Source organism: Eptatretus burgeri, chromosome 17 (genome assembly GCF_056783735.1).
Source record: "Eptatretus burgeri isolate ZD-2024b chromosome 17, Ebu_testis_v1, whole genome shotgun sequence".
Taxonomy (NCBI): Eukaryota; Metazoa; Chordata; class Myxini; order Myxiniformes; family Myxinidae; genus Eptatretus; species Eptatretus burgeri.
This window is the reverse complement of record NC_140977.1, coordinates 17858324-17882588: the sequence shown is the minus strand read 5'-3', so window position 1 is coordinate 17882588 and position 24265 is coordinate 17858324. Positions and strand designations below refer to the sequence as shown.

Here is a 24265-nt window from a genome sequence, read left to right as displayed (position 1 = left end):
TCTGCCGATTCTCCAACTATGGCACCCCCGGGCACTACAACTGTCTCCGAGCCTACCAGCTCCCTAAACACTGGGGAGTTCCCTCCCTGGCGACTCCCCTGAAACGCTCACGTGGCAGGCTGGCGCCCCGGGCCCCTTCCCTGGGTGAACGTGCCCAATGCACTGCCCACGTGGCCAATGGCGCCCCGGGCCCCGCATCATGCAGGCCCACCCGTGCCCACTACACTATCCCGGCCCACCATGGACCATTGGCCTACCGCGGCCGACTAGCCTGGTGCCCGGGGTACCCACTAAGCGATACTCACCGTTCGCAGCCACGCTCCCAGCCCGTCAACAGGGCTCCTGCACCCCTCCAAATGGGTTTCGAGCCTACGTTCCCACCAACAGCAAAACGACCTCCATTTTGTCAATTTGACTAACCCACTAACCCACTTTACACTGACCCCGGGGTCCCTTGGGTGGGAATCACTTCTCCCCCCAATCACTCATCGCACCATGCATTCTACATTCACTCCATACACACAGGCTTGCTGGCCTCACTCACTCACCAAGTACATTTTCCATTCTCTTTCACTCCATCGCTGATCACTGCCATTCTTCTGACTGCATCCCCTAACTACCTCGTGCTCCCTTGTCGTCCCTTACAATATAGCACGTTCCTTTTAATCTACGGAGCTAAGCTACGTCCCCACTACACATTCACAGTCTGTCTCTGTCTCCAAAAAATCATTTATTTTCCCATCCTAAATCTCAACTAAAATCCCTCCAACTAATCCATTCCACGGGGCTCCATGAGGACTTATCCCTGCCCCATGGAGCCAGTCTAGCTAAGCTAACCCTTCCCCCTAACTAGTTGTGTCCTGTGCCCTGGACAGGGGGGGTCTTCCACCCCTTGCCCAGGGAATCCTGTTCACCCGAAGCGAGGCTTGCTTTTGCTTTTTTATTATTTCTATTTTTTTAAATGCGTACACCAGCGCGGCAACTCGCAACCTGCACTCTTTCCTGTGATGTCATGGCAGCTGTTCACGTTCCGCGCACCTCATCCCCTCTTGGACGGTACCATCCGGCAGGGATTTCCCCTCCTGCCGGATTCCGACCATGGAGCCACGACGTCACCCTGCGCATCAAAAACAAGCCTCGTGTTTCGAGGGGTTCCCCACGTGAACACATGTGTTCTACTTGTCGGAGCTTACAAACACGCTCGCGTGGAGAACCCGTCTGGTCCAAATTCACATCCAGCCTACCTTCTGTCCGTCCGTTTGATCGGCTAATCCACCACGTGCGTTTACGGACCTGGCTTCACTCCCGCAGGCGCGCACATGGCGGCCTCGTGCGTAGCACAGCACGGACCCCGCGCGCACTGCCGTGCAAACCCGGCATGGTCCCCAAAATAGCTACGGCCGCTACTCGGCCTTTGTCCACTGTCAGGCAATGTCGTCGCACTCTCACGCACAAACTCCCACGTGCCACAACGCTCACACACCTCACCATGACAATCGGACATGCGGTTGCGTGTTCCCGCATTCCGACCGCCATCTCCCTCACATACAGCACTCTCACACACGCTGTTCCTCTCACCCACGGCCATTCACTCACACATTTCGAAACCACACACGCTGTTTCCCTCGCACACACTGTTCCTTGCACACTCGGTGTTTCCTTTACACACGGCGTGCTGGGAAGTACCCATTTCGGCTCACTCGCAACCTCGCACACCATTTTACTCACACACGCGGTCTCCTTCACACAACGCCTTTCACCCACGCTATGCGCGCATTTCAGCACACTCGTAAACACACACACACACACACACACACACACACACACACACACACACACACACACACACACACACACACACACACACACACACACACAATAGGGATTAGTGTCACCACAAGGGTTCCCGGGGTCTCCAAACCCCCCCAAGCTCCGTGTGCACCCGTCCACAGCACTCGCCCCCTCCACCTCGCAATGCTCGACCGGACCCACCTGGTCGCGATCAGCTTCAAGGGAGCATAGCGTCTCCCCTTTTTCCATAAGGAGGCCATCCGGCTGCCTGCACCGGGCCACGACACATTCCCCGAGCTCCCTCTCATCGTCCTCCACTAACTCTGTGTGTGTTCGTCTTTCACCCCGTCTTTATCGTGTAGTCTCTCCTCTACAGTTTCCATCTCCCGTGTCTCTGTTATTTCTTTCACTTCCTTTATTATCTCTGTCGTCTCCAAGTGTCTCGTACACGTCTCAGTCACCCCATTTAATTTTTCCCTCTCTGTCACCGTCACTTTCTCTGTCACCTGCTCGAGTCTCGCCCAACGCGTCTCCCGAATTAGTTTGTCCTCCACCGCGGGGCCAACACAGTCCACACTCCCCCTCAGCTCGTTCGCTCGAACACGTGGCGCCGCCATTTTGAGCTCCACTGCCCGCGTTTCGCTCCTCTCAATTGCCATTCTGCCCACCTGCAGGAATCGCCCCACGCACCGCATTTCACCCCGCAGCGTTTGCACATTCTCATCGATTTTCTTTTCCATTTTGCACGCATTTATTTTCATACCTGCATTCATGCCATCTATTTTATTTTCCATCCTGCACGCATTGTTTGCATTTTCATCCATTGCTTGTGTGATCATCTCCACCATTCGTGTGATGACCGATGGCTCTAGCTGGACCGATCCACCACTGTCGGCCGCGGTTTCGCTAGGGAGCGGGGAGGGACCTTGACGGAGGAGGGGGGGGTGTCATCCACCGCAGCCTCCGCCGCTGTGCCCATTTCGGGTTCTGGGTTCGTTTGTGGGGGATGTTCAACCTGCATAATGGAGCTTTCGTCCTGGGCCATAGACTCCAACAATACATCTATTTCTAAGCCACCCTGCTCCCCTTCGCCTTGAACCGCCATCTTGCTTATCGGAATAATTTTTAAATGCTCGCAATTTGATGGGAATCGAGGGTCGCTCAACACACCCCTGATCCGATTCCCGTTAATTTCGTTGGAGGCGGGATGGATTCGAATCCCACACCCAGACACCAGTGTTACGAATTTACCGCCCACCCAGCATGCGAGTGACCGCGTTAAACTAATAACGGCCGCTTCACCCACCGAACAAACAATTCAGTCGCGACTTTCCGGAACCACACCGGAAACCAGTCACGGGTGTGCTCCAAGCGCACGCCACGGCCTAGTCAACACTCGACCCGCGCACGACAGGGTCAATCGCCGAATATCGATATACCTAAGTATTCGCGTGAGTAAATTACCGAGAGACTGTACCTCAGCGAAGGCCTGCTTGGACACGAACCGCTTAAGCGGTTCGTTCCGTTCTGGGATAACCGAGTGGGGTATTATCGCCAGACCCGATTCTATTATCGGTATTCAAAAACCAACTACCATTCCCAAATGCAATACGGCGGTTCAATCTGGGAAAATGACACGACGAACGGGTTCACATTCAACTAAGCACATTTATTTACACACATGCACATATACAGCCATGCAGGTATGCAAAAACACACATGCAGTCATGCAACCAAACAAGCAATGCGCGGGACGGGCACAAAACACGAGCAAGGACCAAGAGTTACCACCGTCTAGTAGTTATTATCAATGTACACTTAACAGTTTCTACTTAGCGGGACAGGCGCTACAACATTCATTCAAAATAAAAGCAAGAAAGACCCCCTCATAGACAAGGGAGTCAGACTGGGCCCGTGGGGCTTTGGTGACCGAAAGGGCCCCACTAGACCGTTGCAGGTTACCTGCACCCTCGTGGTGCCTTGATGGGGCGAGTCACGGCGTCCCGTCCCCACGGCAGCTAGCGTAGCCGCGGTTGAGCTCGGGCCTTCCGCGTGGTAGGCGAACTCTCTGCGGCTCTCCCCACACGAACGCGCAGGTTCGCGCGACACAGCAGGGCTGCGTCTCCAGCCCGCGTCTCCTTCGCGACGCCCAGACCTCCACCGACTGACTGTTCCAAGCTCCCGACTCTGACACGAGCCCAGACCTCCACACAGCTCCTTGGCTTCTCCAGACTCTCCGAACCCCGACAGACACACTCGAACCCCGACAGAGATTCGGTTCTCTCCACGCAGCTCCTTCTCTTATGACACACACTTAGCGATATAACTGAACTAAGGAACTTTATGGTGTTCTGCGAATATAATTGTTATGCTAAGTTGCCCCAATAGTGGGGCAACTTCGCTAAATATAGCATAACAATTGTGCATTTTGTGAGGAAAGCACCAAATTTGGCACACTAGTAGCCTAACATATTATGAACAGATTTGGATATTGGGCCATGTCAAATTCAGCCGCTGATGGCTGTGGCAACCATTTTCCAGTGCCATCAAAAATTCTGAGATGGCCCAATATCCAAATCTGTTCATAATATGTTAGGCTACTAGTGTGCCAAATTTGGTGCTTTCCTCACAAAATGCACAATTGTTATGCTAAGTTGCCCCACTAAATGGAAACACAATACCCTGTTCAATATCACAGAGAAAAACGACAAGTACAGTTATAATCCGGGAAGCGGGTATAAAACGATAACAATCCCATCCGGAGCATATGAGAGCAGATAAGAAAATAAGAGCATATAAGAAACAAGGTGATAATCCAAGAAATATAACCATAGGTGTCCAAAAACATGCTTCAAAATCAAGCATTCAGTTAAAAAATGGTTACAAAGTTGATTTCACCATCGAAAATTCATTCAGAGAATTATTGGGTTTCTCCTCAAAAAAAATTTGAAATGAACGGACTATATTACAGTGATGATACTTTCAAAATATCTTCAGGTATAAATTCTGTATTGATTCACTGCAATTTGGTTGATGGGGCTTACAATAATGGTAAAAGAATAAATGTAATACTCTCCTTCAGTGCGTACTCAACCCCATTGGATATAAATTCAACATGGAACTGAAAAATCTTGTTTATTTACCTGGATCAGCTAAAACCATCTACAGCCGAGTAAATTTTAGAATCACCAACCAAAGTAATCGCCCCATTTCTTTCAATGGAGAAATTATATTGTTGCGAATTCGCACCCGCCGGCGTGCGAGCGGCCACGTAACTCGAATCGCGGCACGTCGCCCACCGGACGGACAATTCTGTCGTGACCCTCTCGGACTAACGCCGGGAACTAGTCACGGGTGGGCCTTTTGGCCTCACCACGATCGTGCCAATCGGCCCCCCGCGTGGGATAGGGTTGTTCGCCAAATTCGACCTACCTAAGTACCCACACGGAGGGTAGACCGGGCGATCGCACCTCGCCGCAGGTCGACTCCAGACACGGGCCACTGAAGCGACCCGTTCCGTACTACCGGGATAACCGAGCGGTGTTATATCGTCGACCTCGACGGTTCCGATTAATTATCGGGCATATTAAGCCCACGACCAACCCTTTACGTGAAGTAAGATGGAGATTCAATTAAAGAAAAGACGAAGCGAAACGGGAAAAACAGTTCAACATGAGACACATTTATTCCGCGGCACACGGAAAGCACACATATACAATTACAACAATTATGCACCAAAAGCAATTGCAACAAAAGAAACACAACAATGCAGATCTACTACCGACTACGCGAGCACATGGCAACACTTACACAGTTTTACTTTACAGACGGCGCCGACAACACATATACTCAAAAGCAAAAGAAAAAGGGCCACCCTCAACGACAAGGGGACAGACGGGGCCTGTGGGCGCGAGACCGGGTGGAGCCTACCAGTCTTATGATGAGCCGCAAAATGTGGCGGCGGTGCCCCGACTCCACGCTCCTCCGCGGGTTTAGTTGGCACTGCTTGGAATGGGGTGGGAACGGGGCCCCCTTTCCGCACTATCTCAGCGCGGGGGGGAAAAAGGGGGGAATTGTTGATGCTCTGGGGAAACAGGATAGCCGGCCCGCCTGGGTCCCGCGACGAGCGACTCCACTGCGACCTCGACCGCGCTCCCGGCTTCCCCTCTCTGCAGCTCCCCGACAGACTCTGACTCCGACAGACTGACTCTCCTCCAGACCCATCTTGACTGCTGCTGCCACACTCCGCCGCCGCCACACCTCTCCAACTCGCCCGAGCCCAAAACTCACTAAATTCGCCCAGCGCTCGGCGCTTTATAGTACGGCAGGAGAACCCATATGCAAATTTCTGGATCAGAACAAGCTCGGGGGTGGAGCCACGCTCGCCCATTGGACGGAGAAAAAGGGGCGTGAATCTCCCCTGATCCTCGAATTTGCATATATCGATTCTACTCCGACGCGCCTGGAGGCGGGGCCAAATCGCCCCGCGCTTGCTGATAGGACGGATTAGAAGTGGGCGTGTATCATTCCTGATCCGACTTCTCCTCGGAAAGGCCGCTTTTTGCACCCGCTGCTCGGCGTGCGCCCTGTACGAGTCCAGGACAGCCTGACGCTCGGTGCCCACAAGCGGTGCGGGAATGGCCGCAGAAGGAGAGGCAAAGGTGGTGGAGGGTCTAAAGTGGCGGTCCCTGGCCACGGTGACGCTTGGAATGGCGGTGATGCGATGGTTGCGGGATGGTGTGCTGTGAAGGTAAAGGTCATGGCTGTTGGCGTTGTTGTTGTTGTGAAGCGGAGTAGCGGTTGGTGGTTGTTGTGTGATGGCGGTTGAGATGTGGTTGGTTCAAAATAAAGATAGAACAGAAAAACGGCTATCTTAAAGGGTCGCAGCCCGAATGAATCACATTTATTCCCTCTAAACAACGGGTTTGGGACTAACTACACATGTACTTACAGAGATATCTCACCTACGGGACCTGAATGGTGGTTTGCGAATTTCCTCAACCACAACACTATCCATCAGGATTCACTTACGAGAAGTTCTTACGAGAAATATACTGACTTATTTTGTAGTATTTTATCTATCTATAATTCCAGCAGTGTGTGTGTGTGTGTGTGTGTGTGTGTGTGTGTGTGTGTGTGTGTGTGTGTGTGTGTGTGTGTGTGTGTGTGTGTGTGTGTGTGTCCGCTGTTTCTCGACAACCACTGGTCTGATCTAATTGAAACTTGCCAGGTATATTGCTGGGAGCTGAGTATATTATACTGACAAGTGGTTCCCAAGTTATGGCCAAGTTCGAGAGCGTTCCCCATTACGGGTTACAACGTACGGACTTCCGGATAGTGATGACACTGTATTCGAATAATTTCTCGATTTCTTATGTGCATTTATAGATAAACACAATGCCCCAATCCAGTTGTTTACTAGAGTGAAGGAACGGCCTGTGTGGTTGTTTGAAAGCTTTTTTTTTGCACGTACGGCCACGCGAGAGTGAAGGAACGGCCTGTGGTTGTTTGAAAGTTTTTTTGCACGTACAGCCACACGAGAGCGAAGGAACGGCCTGGTTAACCTCCACCATCGAAGATGGACGTAGGTTACCGTTTTCACCAGTCTGTTTGTTTGTTTGTGAACAGTATTACGGAAAAACTCCTGGACGGATTTCGACGAAACTTGGTGGGGGGATTAGGTATGGTCCAAGGATCATGCCATTAGATTTCGGACTTGGTCCAAAGTCCAATATGGTCCATTTAAAAAAAAATTTGAATTTTTGTTTTTGCATTTCTACATGTTTTAAGTGATTTCCAACCCCAAAAAATTAATTTGTTAGAGAAAAAAAAAAGTTTGCAGCTTTTTTTTCAAAAAAAATTCGATTTTATTTGAAAAATACTTGAATTTTTTTTTTTTGCATTTCTACATGTTTTAAGTGATTTCCAACCCCCCCCCACACCACCACCAAAAAATTTGTCAGAGAAAAAAAAAGAAATTTTGCACCTTTTTTTTTTTTAAAAATTCGATTTTTTTGGGGCATTTCTACATGCGCGTCGATCTGGTTTAGTTTATTCAATTGTGGTTCAGTAGAGTTTGATCCGTTTTGACCTACAATGAATAGGATATCAGGTTCACTTAAGTGACCCAGCAGTAATGGCGGCGGAGGTTTTGCACTCAACCGAGTGCTCCCCCTCGAGTTGTTGTTTCTGGCTCGTGGTTTGAAAGTTTATTGTTATTATTTTTTGCACGTACGGCCACGCACGTACGGGCATGCACTAGTGTGGATTAATGCAGACAACGAACGGCACTCAGTCGAGATGGAGCCTCGACAACCAGGAAGAGGGAGAGCGCCCCCTGTACGTACAATATCAATACCACAAGCAGTCCAGACGCGCGCTTGGTCATCACTGATATCAAGCGAAGAAACATGTTATAATCTGGACCACTAGTTTAGTACCACTCACGAAGATGTTTAAAAACGAGAAATCTCCACAGCATTTCGTCTACTCACAATTTCCTTTGGGAAATGTTCCTTTCGCTGTTCATGTCCTGGGAACACGGATCCACGCTCGATCCACGCACGACGTATTCTTCTTCTTCTCTTTTTATATTATATATATATATATATATATATATTACTTCTCTGGAATCCCTCTCGATAGTTATCTCTTCCTCACTAACGTGTATTACCAGAGCATTGCTTCCAGCCGAGAATCTTGACTTAAAATCATTCTCCACAAACATATCCAACGAGGAAAAAAAAAACGAGGAGAAAAGAAGATCCGACAAGCCAAGCTAGAAGATACACCCTGACCCTGCTGATATCTCCAGCAGTTTAACGGCGCAGAAAGGTTGTTGTTTGTTGTCGTGAGCCCCGTTGTTAGAAGACCAGATACCTTTCCTCGAGGGTCGAGGCTGTTCCTCATCCTTGCTGTTGAAGTGTCCTCTCCTCCTGTGTTCCTGTTCTTTTTCTTCTTCTATGTCAATAAAACGTGGAGAATGCTGAACATCCTATGATCAATCTCAGAATGTTAAATATGGAAATCTTGTGAACACCAGCTTACAGAGGTTGTCCACACCAGCGTGTGTGTGTGTGTGTGTGTGTGTGTGTGTGTGTGTGTGTGTGTGTGTGTGTGTGTGTGTGTGTGTGTATGTATATATATATATATATATATATATATATATATATATATATATATATATATATATATATATATATATATATATATATATATATATATATATATATATATATATATATATTATTGCAGTTGTGGAAATTCGCAAACCACCATTCAGGTCCCGCAGGTGAGATATCTCTGTAAGTACATGTGTAGTTAGCCCCAAACCCGTTGTTTAGAGGGAATAAATGCGATTCATTCGGGCTGCGACCCTTTAAGATAGCCGTTTTTCTGTTCTATCTTTATTTTGAACCAACCACATCTCAACCGCTATCACACAACCACCAACCACAACGCCGCTTCACAACAACAACAACGCCAACAGCCACGATCTTTACCTTCACAACTCATTCCCGCAAATATCGCATCACCGCCATTCCAAACGGCACCATGGCCATAAACCACCACCATAAACCCTCCACCACCTTCACCTCTCTCCTGCGACAATTCCCGCACCACCTGGGATCACGGAGCGTCAGGCTGTCCTGGGCTCGTACGGGACGTGCGCCGAGCCGCGAGTGCAAAATGCGGCCTTTCCGAGGAGAATTCGGATCAGGAATGATACACGCCCACTTCTGATCCGTCCAATCAGGAAGCGTGGGGTGGCTTGGCCCCGCCTCCAGGCGCGTCTGTGTGGAATCGAGATATGCAAATTCTAGGATCAGGGGAGATTCACGCCCCTTTTCCTGCATCCAATGGGCGAGCGTGGCCCCGCCCCTGAGCTCATCCTGATCCGGAAATTTGCATATTGTTTTCTCCTGCCGGCCTATAAAACGGCGAGCGTGAGGCGAATGAAAGGAGTTGTGGCGCGGAGAGTCAGTTTTGGTGGCAGAGAGTGGAGTCGGGAGACGGAGGCGGTCAAGTCGGGTTGGAGAGTGAAGTGGAGTCGGGAGGCGAAGGCGTCAAGGTGGTTTTCTGCAGTCGGCTGAGGAGAATTGGGGGGAGAGTCCAAGAAGCTCGGGTCCAAGGCAGGGAAGACGGCGGTCGGCGACAAGGTCGCGGTGATATCGTTCGTCACGGGACCCAAGCCAGCCAACCATTCTCCTACCCCCAGGGCATCAACAATTCCCCCCCCCTTTTCCCCCACGCTGAGATAGTGCGAAAAGGGGGCCCCGTTCCCACCCCACTCCAAGCGGTGCCAACAAAACTCGCGAAGGAGCACGAAGTCAGGGCACTGCCGCGCAGCCACATTTGCGGCTCATCACAAGGACGTGGGTAGGACGCCGGCGGGCGCGAATTCGCAACAATATATTTGTGTGTGTGAATATATATATATATATATATATATATATATATATATATATATATATATATATATATATATACACACGTGTGTGTGTGTGTGTGTGTATATATTGGGTCGCCGAAATAGGTAACCCTTATTGTCAGTAATTCTGTCTGTTTGTTTGGATGTTTGTTCCTTTGTCATCAGCATAATTGGTAGTAAACGTAGGCAGATTTTGAACAAATGCGGGTGGAAGGTTCATCTTATGACCTAGTGCTTTGGAAATTGTGATGGTTGCTCGGGACGCTTTGGTTCCCTAGCAACAACAGAAAAACCTTCAAAATCGGTACCGTTCACGCGAAATCAATTTCGAAAGCCATTATCCCACATAGTTATGAAATTTGGCACGAATGATCTACAGGTGATGCTCTATCAAATATATTCCGGTTTTTGTGATATATGGAATACTTTACCCGCAGCGCCCCCTACAATTAAGTATGTGCGAAAATTGAAGGCCCCCTAGTGACCAGGTGAGTGCATCGATACGAATGAAACTTTGCAGGTTCATGGTACTCAATGAGTACTACAACTTTGCCTCAGGACATATTTACCAATTTTGCTTAGGTCAGGGGTCAAAGGTCAATTAGTGCAAAAATCTATAATATGCAAGAGCTGGAGGTACTTTCACGCCAAACACTACGTCTCCTCCTTGGGTTATGGTTGGATGGTCATGAAAATTCACACTAATCATCTGGAATACATTGCGCACAAAAGATCGAGCCGGATTTTCGATTTAGATCTTTGTTCACCCACAGCACCCCCTCGAACTTTGGGGATTTCCGATTTCAAACCGCATTTTCGGTACTTTTCATTCAAATGGATACCGAGTAGTTATCAGTGGATGGAACTGGATGAGATTTGATATGCAAAATCTTAAGGTGATTCCCTATCCGCTACATGACAACCATTTTGCTCTATATCCTATAGTTTCCATGCTCGGCGACTCATCGCCGCCTACCGGCTTGTGTGTGTGTGTATATATATATATATATATATATATATATATATATATATATATATATATATATATATATATATATATATATATATATATATATATATATATATATATCTATCTATCTATCTATATGTTGTCCCGATATCTCAATGGTAAAGATTCACTTTAAAAATTCTAGTTGTCCGATCCGGATCCGGATCTTCACCAAAATCCAATCAGTTCATCCTTGTCGCACACAGAACCTGTCCACAAAATATAATCTAGATCCGTCCACAACTTTTTGAGATATTCTGTACACTGTCAAACAGACAAACAAACAAACAAACAAACAAACAAACAAACAAGAAGACATTGTGCACTTGCAAAATCCATAAAACAAATTTGACCTAAAAATAATTGGTAGTTGAATTCAATGACCAAATATCTAACTCCTCTTAAAATTTCAAGTGAATCGGATGAAAATTGACAATTTTATAAATTCGGCCTGTGTTGATCTTTTGGTCCATGTGGACCTCCAAAATAATTGGTGGTGTAATTCAGTGACCTGAAATATAAATCCTCTTCAAAGTTCAAGTCAATCGGATGAAAATTGAGGATTTTAGAAATACCACGGAAGTCGTTGACCTTTGGCCTATGTTGACCTTTTGGTCAATCGTGACCTCAAAAATAATTGGCTGGTTGAATTCAGTGACCTGAAATATAAATCCTCTTCAAATTTCAAGTCAATCAGATGAAAATTGAGGATTTTAGAAATCTCACCTAAGTTGTTGACCTTTGGCCTGTGTTGACCTGTATCAATTCTGTATTTGCTTCCAAATCTTGTGTCCCTGATCCCTCCTTCTATGTACCGTCCTTCCCAGTTGCACCCAATTGCTCCTGAATTCTGTGTCTTTTGCACTTGAAAAGGGGGGAAAACTTTTTGGCAACCCTTGACTCTTGACTGCACAACTTGACCGGACAGCATCAGCTCACATGTCCTTAAAACCTGTTCTGCTGCTGTTGCGCCTCTCTCTGCCCTTTTTGCTTTGTCATTTATCATCGGTCATCTTACATCTGTTTGGCAATCAGCCAACACCACAGCATTACAGAAAAAGGTGCAAAAACGGATCCTCTTAACTACAGACCAATTTGCTTACTTCTAATCAACAGCAAGGTCAGGGAATCCATCATCGCAGTTGACATAAAATAATTCCTTTTTTCCCACAGCCTCATCTCAGATCATCAATTTGGTTTCAGACCTGGTCACTCTACCTTGGTCATGGTGTTTCTACTCTCCCAAAATGGTGGATGCCCTCAATATAAGACATGAGATCAGAGCTGTCTCTCTGGACAAATCTTGAGCTTTTGAGAGTCTGGCATCCTGCCTTGCTATCCAAACCGTCTGCCTGTGGAATCCAAGGCCAACTCCACTCTTGCATTGCGGACTGAATCCACTCTCACAGACGTGTGGCTCTCACTGGAACCCTTTCATCTCCTCTCCCTGTCAAGGCTGGAGTACCCCAAGGCAGTGTTCTCGGCCCCATATTATTCGTAATCTTCATCAATAATCCCACTGACTCTCTGGCAAATACTCTTTTATCCCTTTGTCAATGACTCCACTCTCTGCCTTGACATCTCTCATCTTTCTGACAGACATAGTGTAGGCACATTTGTCATGAAAAAAAAAGATTCGTGTATTTTTTTTTTGTTAAAAGCAAAAACTCACTTGATTTTGTTAGATGATACTATAAACATGAAAAAAATTAGGGTGGCATTTTTTCTGAGCATTCTAGCTGCCTGAAATCCAAGATGGCCGCCACCATAGCAAAACGCCCTAAATTTGACATTAAAATTAACTTAATGTGGTTTAAATATTTTTTTCAGCATGAACTGCTTCGAACCACTCTCAACAAGACCCGAACCATTTTGTTTTGCTATCACCGCAAAATCTTCCGGGAAAACTGTCTCGCTGTATAATAGGATAATGCATAGAGGATTTTCCGGGAAAGGCTTGGATGTGGTGGAGCTTAATTAATTAATCGTTAGATCATGCCATAATCACTGTGAATGAGTTTGGCTTGGAACTTGTATATAGAGGTGACTATAATAACAATAACTTTCACCTGGCTACTAATCTTTTTATTCTGCACAATTTGAGACGGAGGCTGCCTTTTTATTTCAACATGGCGGCCGGAAAATTGACGTTCGAATCCAGTCTTCGGCAGCAGTTTGTTCGCTTTATGTTAAGGTTCCACTTGTCCATTTTATGGTGTACTAACGTATTATTTTCTTCTTTTGCAGGCTGCACGTACCCACAGCAACCATAACCCATGATAACATGGCTTAGAGACCTTGGATTAACCAAAATGGCAGAGTCTTCATCTAACATGGTCAAAAACGGTGAATTTTGAACTATGCTTTATTTGCCAGTTGAGCAGCAAGCAAACAGATTATACAAACTATGTGCTTCGTCCTTCTTTGCCTTCAGTAGAGAAAGTAATTACAACAACTGATGTTCGATGTTCATATGGGGAAACAGAATCGCATAAAAAGGTTTGTCTGTCCATGAACTGTTACAGAATGGTGTTTTATACCACAAGACATGTTATAAGGATCTCACAAATAAAACATGCATTGAACGAGCCAAGACCAGATATGAGAAAGGACAAGCGACAGGCAGCATCAGTGATGTAAAACAGAAGACAATAGGACGACCGCCAAAATCTGATGCTGCATCTACAAGTGGTTCCACATCACAGCGATCTACCAGGCTTTCGACAAGTCAGGCTTTCGACAAGGAGATGCGTGTCATTTGTCAGGAAGACAAAGCAGACAAATTGCATGATGTCTCAACTGAAAACATGGGAGCTCAGCTCAAAGCCATTGGTCAACAAACAGACAGAAAACTTTTGAAAGTCAGACTGAGCAATGTTGTAGGCTCACCTGATCTTCTTACAGCAGTTGCTGAGGACATGAAGTATCACCTTCTGTGCTTAGGCCATGCAAAACGAGACATAGAAAAAGCTAACAGACCTCCAAAACAGCATGTTCATTTTGCACAGTTAGTGTCTGACCTGGAGATGCTCGACATGGTGGAAACTGAAATGAATGACACATCTAACAGTTCAGCTTTGAATATGAACGACATTGAACAATCATATGTTGGTTTGCTAGAAGCCAATGGGTTCCCTTTACCCGACAATCCGCGATACAAACCATACTTAAAGCAACTGATTTTGGACAACATCACTGATGTGCACTTCACCAGCCTCGACAAAACCAAACCTGAGAAAGTACTTTCTAAAAAAGCCAAGGAAACCCTGTTAGCTGGTGCATTGGCCACCGATACAAAACACCTAAGAGAAGATGTGAAAGTCCTTCTGAAAGCAGCTAAAATACTGACAAGAGACATTGCAAGCGTAACCCCGTGTAAATTTGAAGCAACATTTGATAATTATGAACCACCTGCTTTGCTTCAACTCTTCTGCAAGCATGCTATCCAAGGTTTACATCAAGTTAAAACAATTAGCAGGGCCGAATCTATGAACCAAAGTGCATCTGTGCTGGCACAACATTTCATATATGCATACAAGTCAGATATAACATGAATTTGAGAAAAAGTACTTCACTGGCAGCAAGGCTAAGAGAACACAGCACCATGAACTCACAGGGGGAAAGCTCTCCCGAATAACACAAAATGCTGTCAAACTCAGTGCAGTATTTCACGCGCATGGAAACCCATTTGAATCCGCTGATGAGGATGAGATCTACAACCTGCTCACCCAAGCAGCTATGAATGAAACCGATACCAACGACATCCTTCGGCGTGATGAGATTGGGCAACAGATGTTTGAAGGTTTTGTCACTGAACGCCTAATGGAAGGAAAACTTTCTGTGTAGGACAAAATGACCAAAAAGAAACTGGGTACCTTCAAAAGTGCCAATGCAATGACAGAAATCCGAATGGGAGACAATGTGGTCAAAATCAAAGAAGAGCGAGGACTGTTGCAATGGTTCATTGTTATTTCAAGAAGTCGACCAGAGCTGAATCTCAAGGAATGCATCGGAACTTATGAGTTTGGTGTGGTGCCTCGATCACTATTTGCTTCAGATGGATCCCTCCTGCTGGCTGGAATACGATAAGGCATCAATACTTCATCATCTTGAGAATCTGGACAGTAACACACAACAGGTTCAAGCTGACAGAAATGAGGAAACTGGAAGTGAGCCATCTGATAACTCAGCAATCCAAGTACCCTTGCAGGTGGCAGACACAGCAGTGGAACATACAAATGTTGACCCAACAGATGGATCGTCAGCACACCGAGTGATCATTATTGATGGCATGGCTGTGGTAAATTCGGTTAGCAAAACGGAACAAATGAAAACATGCCAAGACTTTGCAGATGCCTTTCTCCAGATAATCCATAACATGGCAGCACAATATGAGGAGGTCAGATTGGTGTTCGACCGGTACGTCAAAACATCGCTCAAGGAACAGATGAGGACAAAGAGGACCAAGGGAAAGTCAACATATCACCACGTGAAAGACAACACTTTAATCCAAAATATTTCCCTGAAGGACTTCTTATCAGATATCCGCACCAAAGGAGAACTGACCGAGTATTTGGCTGACAAAGTTGTATGTCACAGCAAGAGCTCCAACAACAGACTGAAAAAAACTTATGGTGACCTCAGGAACACAACCCAAGGGCAATGTTGATATCCCAGACTCGCTCCTCACTCACAGCCAAGAAGAGGCAGACACTTTGCTTGTACTGCATGCTCTAACTGTTCTCAATGAACCAGAACTTGTTGTCAGTTCCCCAGACACAGACGTCTTGTTGTTGCTTGTCTACATGTATCCAAACTTACCGACGTCCACAACCTTCCTTACGGGAAAGGGCAGGCTGAAGAGGAACATTTCTGTGCGGAGCATATACAACAACTTAGGACCAAAGCGCGCTTCTGCACTGTTGGGTTTTCATGCTCTGACAGGTTCCGATATGTCTGGTAGATTTGCTGGCAGAACCAAAGACTCATGCTTCAAGGCATTTATGTCTTGTGATGATGAGATCCTGGATGCACTAGCAATGCTCGGGAATGACATTGATCTGCCCGCTGATGTATGCTCTCAGTTGGAACGCTTTGTCTGTATTTTGTATCGATCCAAAATCTACACAAAAGTGAATGAGCTCCGCTGGTTTCTCCACTCAAATCGTGCAGCCGAAGGAGAAAACCTCACACCAACTTCTGGCTCCCTGGACTTACACATTCGTCAGGCACATTACATATCCATGATTTGGAGAAAAGCTTGTGAAACTCACCCGTGCCTCCCAGCACCAACTGCATTTGGTTGGACATTTGATGCAGGTACAAGTCACTTCTCTCCAGTTCGCTGTTTGAATCCACCAGCTCCTGAAGCAGTATTGCACCTCATAAAGTGCGGCTGCAAACGTGGATGCGAAGGAAGGTGCAGCTGTCGCAAGAACAATATCCCATGTACGGAAGTTTGCAGATGCTGGGTTTTCAGCTGCAACAACAAAACTGTCCAACCAGGGATAAATGAAGACGGTGAAGATTGAGGTGTTACTTTCTATGGTATTCACAAAATAATAATTCACTTGATATCCATTGTTAAAACTACTAAATGAAAGCCAGGCATTTAATCAGTTTGACTTTTTGCATCTTCCTGTTTAAACAATTTAAGAGATTGAACACTGTATTGAACAGTAATTCAGGTATTTAATTTTATTTAGATGTTTGTTGGTTCGTTAATTATGTATTCTTTGTGAAAAATACATGTCTTTAAATAGGTAGATACTTGGTTTGTAATTACAAAATCCTGTTGGCTTGGTAATGCATGGAAAGGGAGAAGGTATAGCTTACATTGCGGGTGCGCAGTGGCCATTTTGGAATTTGGCATGTAGATCATACATATAACATAAATTTGATGATTCCATGAGATTCCTGGTCTCAGAAAACATATATTTACACACTTCCTTTGTAATTGTATCACATGTATTCGCGAAGATATCACATTATTAGTGTTCGGCGGCCATTTTGGATTTCATACTCTCAGAATGTTCAGAAAAAAATGCCACCCAAGCTTATGATACCTTCTTACAAAAATCAAGTGAGTTTTTGATTTTAACAAAAAAAATACACGAAATTGCAAATATGCCTAAACTAACAGGCAGCAGCCTCTTCCTCTCCTCAGACCTTGAAAAATTTTTGCTTTTCATCCATATTGTACACCCAATGTGCTCTCCCTTAACCCTCATCATTACCTGCAACCCATGTTTGTCCGGCTCCATCAACTTTCCCCTTCCGTCCTGCTGTTGGCGTTTCCTCTTTTTTCTGCTGTTCCCTTTGTTATGTTGTGTCCTGATTTGTTACGTGTCATTGCTCTTTCACGAGCCTCGACCATGTCAAACAAAAAATTCAAACAAAGGTGAGACAGCTCAGAGGAGAGTGTGCACACCTCCAGGCTCTCCCACCAGCAGTAAAGGATAGTGCTTCGAGGAAAATTCTGATTGCAAAGATGGAGAACATCAGTGAGTCAAGAAATAATGTGGCCTTGTGTCCACACACAGATCTTGGCAAGTAGAGCAGAGTGCCAGCAAGTGTCCAGAGAAACACCTTGGAGAAACTATTGCAATTGCATGTTTATCCAAACATCAATTTCCTCAATTCTTGGGATCATTGCTCATCCCAAGTATGCAATGTTACCATACTACCAACACATGAAAGGCCAAGTTTTCAGAAAGGTATCATGGGATATCAACGACAATAATCTAAATTCAAATGCGAGGGCATGCTTAAAAATACACCGCTCCTTGCAAGCAGTGCATCGGAGTAACAGCTCTTCTCAGATTTTTTTTCCATAAGTAATCAAACCCAAGATCTGTGATGAATCATGAACATGCTACAATGATAAATCTTGCAACTCTTGTCTACATTTTACTCTTATATAAAGAAATCGGTGTGGCCATGGCTCCAACATGTCACTTTATTCAAACAGGCATTTTCATGACAATTCAATATCTTGTTGAAAATAATTTTTCAATTGGAGGGACCCGTGTCCCTTTTTCACTTCTTGGTAAGTCTGAGTTCAAAAGCGTGTCCTCCATTAAAGAGGGTTCACCATTATTTGGAAATCTTTGGTTGCAGCGAACTATGTGGCTTTCCACACCGGATGCTGGTTTCTGGATTGGGGTTACTGATAGTGATTGTTGTGGATGGTTACAGAGATGGTTGTGGCAATCATCACACAATAATATGCAAGTATGTATGTATTTTATGTATGTATGTATGCATGTATGTATGTATGTACATATATGTGCACGTATGCACAGTGCCTTCAGAAAGTATTCACACCCCTTGACTTTGTCACATTTTGTTGTGTTACAGCTTGAACTTAAAATGGATTTAAGTGAATTTTTTGCCACCGATCTATACAAAATACATCATAATGACAAAGTGGAAGCATGTTTAAAAAAATGTTTTTACAAATCTATTGAAATATAAATGCAGATTATTTACAATATTGAACCCCCTGAGTCAATTTTTACAGCTTCGAGTCTTCTTGGTCAATCAGCATTGCACATCTGGATTTGGGGATTTTCTCCCATTCTTCTGTGCAAATTTGTTCAAGCTCTGTCAAGTTGGATTGGGAGTGTTGATGAATAGCAAGTCTTTCCACAGATTCTCAATGGGATTGAAGTCTGGGCTCTGGCTGGGCCACTCAAGGACTTTCACGTTCTTGTTCTGAAGCCATTCTCGTGTTGCTTTGGCTGTATAGTTGGGAGTCATTGTACTGTTGGAACGTAAATCTTCGCCACAGTCTAAAGTCTTTTGCACTCTGAAGCAGGTTCTCAAGGATTTGCCTGTATTTGGCTCCATTCATTTTTCCTTCTGTCCTTACAAGTCTCTCAGTCTCTGCCACTAAAAACAATCCCCATTGCATGATGCTGCCACCACCATGCTTCATGGTAGGGATGGTGTAACATGGGTGATGAGTTGTTTCTGGATTGGGGTTACTGATAGTGATTGTTGTGGATGGTTACAGAGATGGTTGTGGCAATCATCACACAATAATATGCAAGTATGTATGTATGTATGTATGCATGTATGTATGTATGTACATATATGTATGCTGAGGTGATGTAACATCGGTTTCCACCAGACATAGCGCTTTGCATTCAGGCCAAAGAGTTCTATTTTCGTCTCATCAGATCACAGAATCTTTTGCCTCATGCTCTCAGTCTTTCACGTGCTTTTTTGCAAACTCCAGGAATGCTGTCACGTGTCTTTTTCTCAGGAGTGGCTTCCGTCTCACCACTCTCCCTTAAAGCCAAGATTTGTGAAGTGTTGCAGAGACTTCTTGTCCTGGCAAGTTTTCCCATCTCAGCCAAGGAACTCTGTAGTTCTGTCAGAGTGCTCATCTCCCTGACCAAGGTACTTCTTGCTGGTTGCTTAGTCTGGACGGACGTCCAGCTCTAGGAAGAGTCTGAGTAGTCCCATATGTCCCAAGTGAATGTGTAAGTTTATTCACAAGTAAAATGCCATGGCCACAGGGGTGTGTGTGTGCACTGTGGGGGGGGGGGTTGACGCAATCACCCAATGGGTAACGTGCTCGTATGTTTTAAGGCGGGATGATTGAAAGATCTTGCGCAAATTGCGCATGGGTGTGGACATCGTCTCAGTTGACTTTTCCTTTTTCAGGTGGGACGACCGAATAAAATGTTTTCAACAAATTGTGTTCTTGGCCCAGTCATATTCCTGCTCTTCATAAAACTCTGGAAAAATCCTCTTTATCCAACCTTCCTCCTTCCAAATGTCCAGTTTTCCCTCCTAAAATTTTCCTTATGTATCCATCATGTCCACCCACTGTATCACCCTGCCTCTAATTCCTCCTTACACCCATTTTTTGGCCGAGTCTGCCTCTATCTTATACTTCAACTCTGCTGTCGGTATTTTCCTCCTCTCTCTCAACTGTTTCTTTAATCCTATTATGTCCTGATACTATCACTGTACGAAAACGAGCTCTTGCATGAACCTTGACAACATATAATAAATTAAAATAAAAAATTGAGAACAAAAAAAAATACATCGCATGATTTAGAAAAGGATTTTCCATAAATTTTGAATTTGTATGGACATTCTCCATTTGTCTTTGTTGGCAATTTCCTTGTCTTTTTCTTAATTTTAATGCACTTTTTCAGGTGAGACGACTGATTAAAAGATTCTGTAGAAATTGTGGATTTGAACGTTGTTTTTTTTTTTTTGTATACCTTGTCGAGGCTCGTATGAGAGCTAACACACAACGCGCATCAAGGGGGGGCATGAGACAGGAGGGGAGGGAGTGGGAAGGACAAAACAGTGGGGAACAGAGACATTAGGAGATCTGTGGAAGGTTAAGGGATGGGACGGGGAACATGGGGAATAGAAGATGGACATTACAGGGACTTTCAGGAAGGAAAGCAGGGAATTTGAAGGAGGTGTGCTTGGGTGGATTATTGGGGGTAGAAAAGATCGAGGATTTGGATGGGAGATAAGAGGTGGTGGTGAACAGCTGTTTTGAAGGCCTGGAGGGAAGAATGGGAATGAATAGAGTGAGGGAGTTTATTCCAAAGGCGGGAAAAAAAGAGGAATGAAAGAGTGAAGGTGAGCAGCGATTCGTGATTTTGGTAGTTTTACCAGAAGGGGGTTGTTGGCGGACCTTGAGCGCCTCGCGGAAATGTGGTGGGGACAAATCGCAGAGAGAGCAGGTGGGGCGAGGCTGGAGAGGAGACGGTAGAAGACAGAAAGACCACCGACCAACCTGCGGTGATGGACTGAGAGGCCCAAAGACTCCGCCTCATTGCGGGAGATGCCAATGATCCGAAATGCCTTGGTTTCTACAGCGTGAAGCCGTGAAAGGTGGGAGGCAGGAGCACCAGCCCAGAGGGGAGAGCAGTACTCCATCAGGCTGCGGACAAAAGCTTTGAAAGTGGTCAGGAACTCAGGTGGGCCGAGGAAGGACTTTGCACGACGGAGGATTCCCAGTCGGCGACCGGCTTTGGAGGCGAGGTTTGAAATGTGGCTTTCGCAGGAAAGGTCACAGCAGATAGTGAGACCCAGAAGCTTGAAAGAAAGGACTTCTTCCAAAGGATTGTTGAGAAAGTGGATGGGGGGGGGGGTTCTAAATGGTCCTTTCGAAGAGACATAGTGAGAGTGTGAGATTTTTCCGGATCGAAAGACATGTTCCACGTGTTGGACCAGTTTGTGATTTTATCCAGATCAGCAGTGAGCGAAGAACCTGCTGCATGCCGGTCTGAGGGATGACCGATGGTACGGCAGAGGGTGGAGTCATCAGCAAAGAGATATAGAGGATTTTCCAGAGTCGGAGAGATCATTGATGAAAACCAGAAAAAGAACAGGGTCCAGAACGCTACCTTGAGGAACTCCAGCCTGGACAGGAAGGGGGGATGAAAGAACTCCATTTAGGGCCACACGGTGACTGCGACAGGAGAGGAAGTCTGCGAGCCATGAGTGGAGATGGCCTTGGATACCATAGGAAGAGAGTTTGGTGAGCAGGGCAGGGTGCCAGACTGTGTCAAAAGCACGTGATATGTCCAGGGATACGGCTCGGATTTCCTGTCTGGCATTGAGGGCTTCCATCCATTGTTGGGAGAGCAGAAGCAGCATATCCAGTGTAGAGTGACCTGGTCTGAAACCAAATTGCTGATCAGAAATCAAGCCATTGGAGAAGAGGAAGGATTTGATGTCTGAAGCGATGATGCATTCCATAACCTTGCTGATGATTGGGAGAAGGCTGATTGGTCTGTTTTTGCACCTTTTTTGTGCAGGGCAGTGATGTTTGCTGATTTCCAAGCAGATGGCAGATGGCCTTGGGCAAATGAGAGGGTGAATAGAACAGAGAGAGGGTGAGCAAGAGCAGAAGAGCAGGCTTTGATGACACGTGGGCTGATGCCGTCTGGACCGGTTGCAGAATCTCAGTCGAGGTTTGACAGCAAGCTCTCCACCTTGTCAGGAGAATAGGACACAGAGTCCAGGGACAGTTGGGTGCGACTGGGTAAGGTGGGTAAAGAAAGTGATGGGTTGCAGACACAAGATTTAGCTGCAAACACCGAGTTTAGGCATTCAGCCTTTTCACATGCGGTATCAGCAGTGCTGCCATTTGAGGTAAGGGAGGTGATGGAGGGGGAACATACACCAGAAAGAGATTTGATTAGACGCCACCAGGATTTTGAGGAGGGAGAGAGGTTTGAGAGTTCAGACTTGAGATGAGAAAGATGTTGTTTTCTGGCTCTCCTGAGGGTAGATACACACTTGTTCCGAGCTTTATGGAAGGAACTGAGATTGCCCTCAGTTGGGTTTGCTTTCCATGAGGCAAAGGCAAGTTGTTTCAGGACAACTGCCTCACCACAAGCTTCACTGAACCAAGGGCGGGAGGAAGGGTAGGACAATTGAAGACGAGAGGGGATAAATCTGTGCATGAGGGAGAGCAAGTTTCTTTGAAAGAATTCCCAGGAAGAGTTGATGTTGGAGAAAGTAGCGATAGGAGACCAGTCTATAAGTTTGAGGGCTGCTTGGAGACCCTGCCAGTCAGCTTGAGTGAAATGCCAGACTCTACGGCGGTGAGGTGGTTCTCTGATAATAGCCAGAGAGATGTCCACTTTGACAAGGACGTGGTCAGAAGAACCGATTGGAGCGGAAAAAGAGCAGCAGATATTGTCAGGGAAATTTGTCAAAATCAGATCCAGAGGAGATGGAGTACCATTGGTTGAGATCCGGGTAGGGAAGTTGACCGATTGAGTCAGTCCCAATGAGTCGCATAAAGCTTTTGCTGAGGTGCCATGGCAGGTGAGGGAGGTACCCACACCTAGCCAACTGGCGTGACGACAATTGAAGTTGCCACATATGAGGAAGAGAGAGTTTGGATGAGAAGATAGAAGTTGGTCCATGTTTTCAGATAGTAAGGTGTAGATGGAGTCATCTCTGTTAGGTGGACGGTACAGGACACATATAAACATGAGGTGGGAGTGGAGGGAAAGCCGTAGCCAGAGGTATTCCTGGGGGAGTGGGGGCAGTGCATGGAGAGTGAGGAATAGAATCTTTGATGAAGACAGCAACTCCTCCACCAGGGTGAGGCTCAGGTCTGTCAAACCGGAGGAGCGAGTAACCAGGGAGAGATACTTGGGAGTCAGACACATCTTGGGGGAGGATAGTTTCTGTTAGGCAGATTATGTCTGGTTTGTCAGTGGCAACCTGTATGGAAAGATCTGAAAGGTTTGAGCAAAGGCCCTGGATATTTGAGGTCCATACTTTTAATGAAGAGGTAAGGGAAGAGGCTTTGGGTGCAGGGGGGAAGGGGAGGGTAGGACAAGGGATGAGGGGGGAGGTAAGGAGTGTTGTGGAAAGAGTGTGGGGGATTGCAGAATAGCCAGGGGAGGGGGCCGAATGAGGAGGAGAAAAGGCTCTGTGGTGCTGGCGGAGAGGGGGGACAAGAAAGTGGGAAGAAGGCAGTTGAGGATTTGAGGAGGTGGAGTGAAGAGATGGAGGTGAGAGGGCAGTGAAAGGAGGCAGCTTTGTGGATGGGAGGGTGGGCAAGTTTGGGAAGAATGAGTGAGGGGGATGAATGGTAGGAGAAAGGTGAGGGGGGAGTTTTTGAGAGAGGTGAGAGGGAGGCTTGGAGGGAGAAGAGTGGGTTGGTTGCTTTGAGAGCGAGGGGTGAGAGGAGTGAGTTGGCACTGAAGTTGGAAAAAAAGAATGGTTGATGGAAAGCGAACAATCATAGCAAACTGGGGTTTCTAAAAGTTTTAGGTCAGTTATGCGATTAAACACATTTCTTGAGGGATGCAGTGAAGGCAAATTCAGAGAATGGAGAGAAGAAACGCTGTAACAGTTGGATTTTTTAGGCAAGGTATGAAGGAAAGGTCGAATTGAGAGCAGTCTGTTTAAATAGCAGAAGAGTTGTGCATTCTGACACAGTGAAGATTACCACACGTGTGAAAGAGGAAGATGAAGCATTATAAGAGATCGTTTTTGTTATTATTATTAATGTTTGAGAGAGTTTTCAA

General features: G+C 46.1%; 1 protein-coding gene across 4 annotated transcripts in view; it reads right to left on the bottom strand.

The window, feature by feature from the left end:
* Positions 1 to 16635, bottom strand: part of LOC147009444 (uncharacterized) — a 113909-nt gene extending 97274 nt beyond the window's left edge. Inside the window, exon 1 of one of the 4 annotated variants that reach the window (XM_085861921.1) lies at positions 16505 to 16635. In XM_085861921.1, coding sequence (XP_085718047.1) covers positions 16505 to 16541 — 37 coding nt within the window. In that variant the 5' untranslated portion in view covers positions 16542 to 16635. Of the gene's footprint in view, positions 1 to 8285; positions 8403 to 16504 lie in introns of those variants that run through there. The other 3 variants (XM_085861924.1, XM_085861922.1, XM_085861923.1) reach the window with 3 other exon arrangements.
* Positions 16636 to 24265: the final 7630 nt, after the last annotated feature.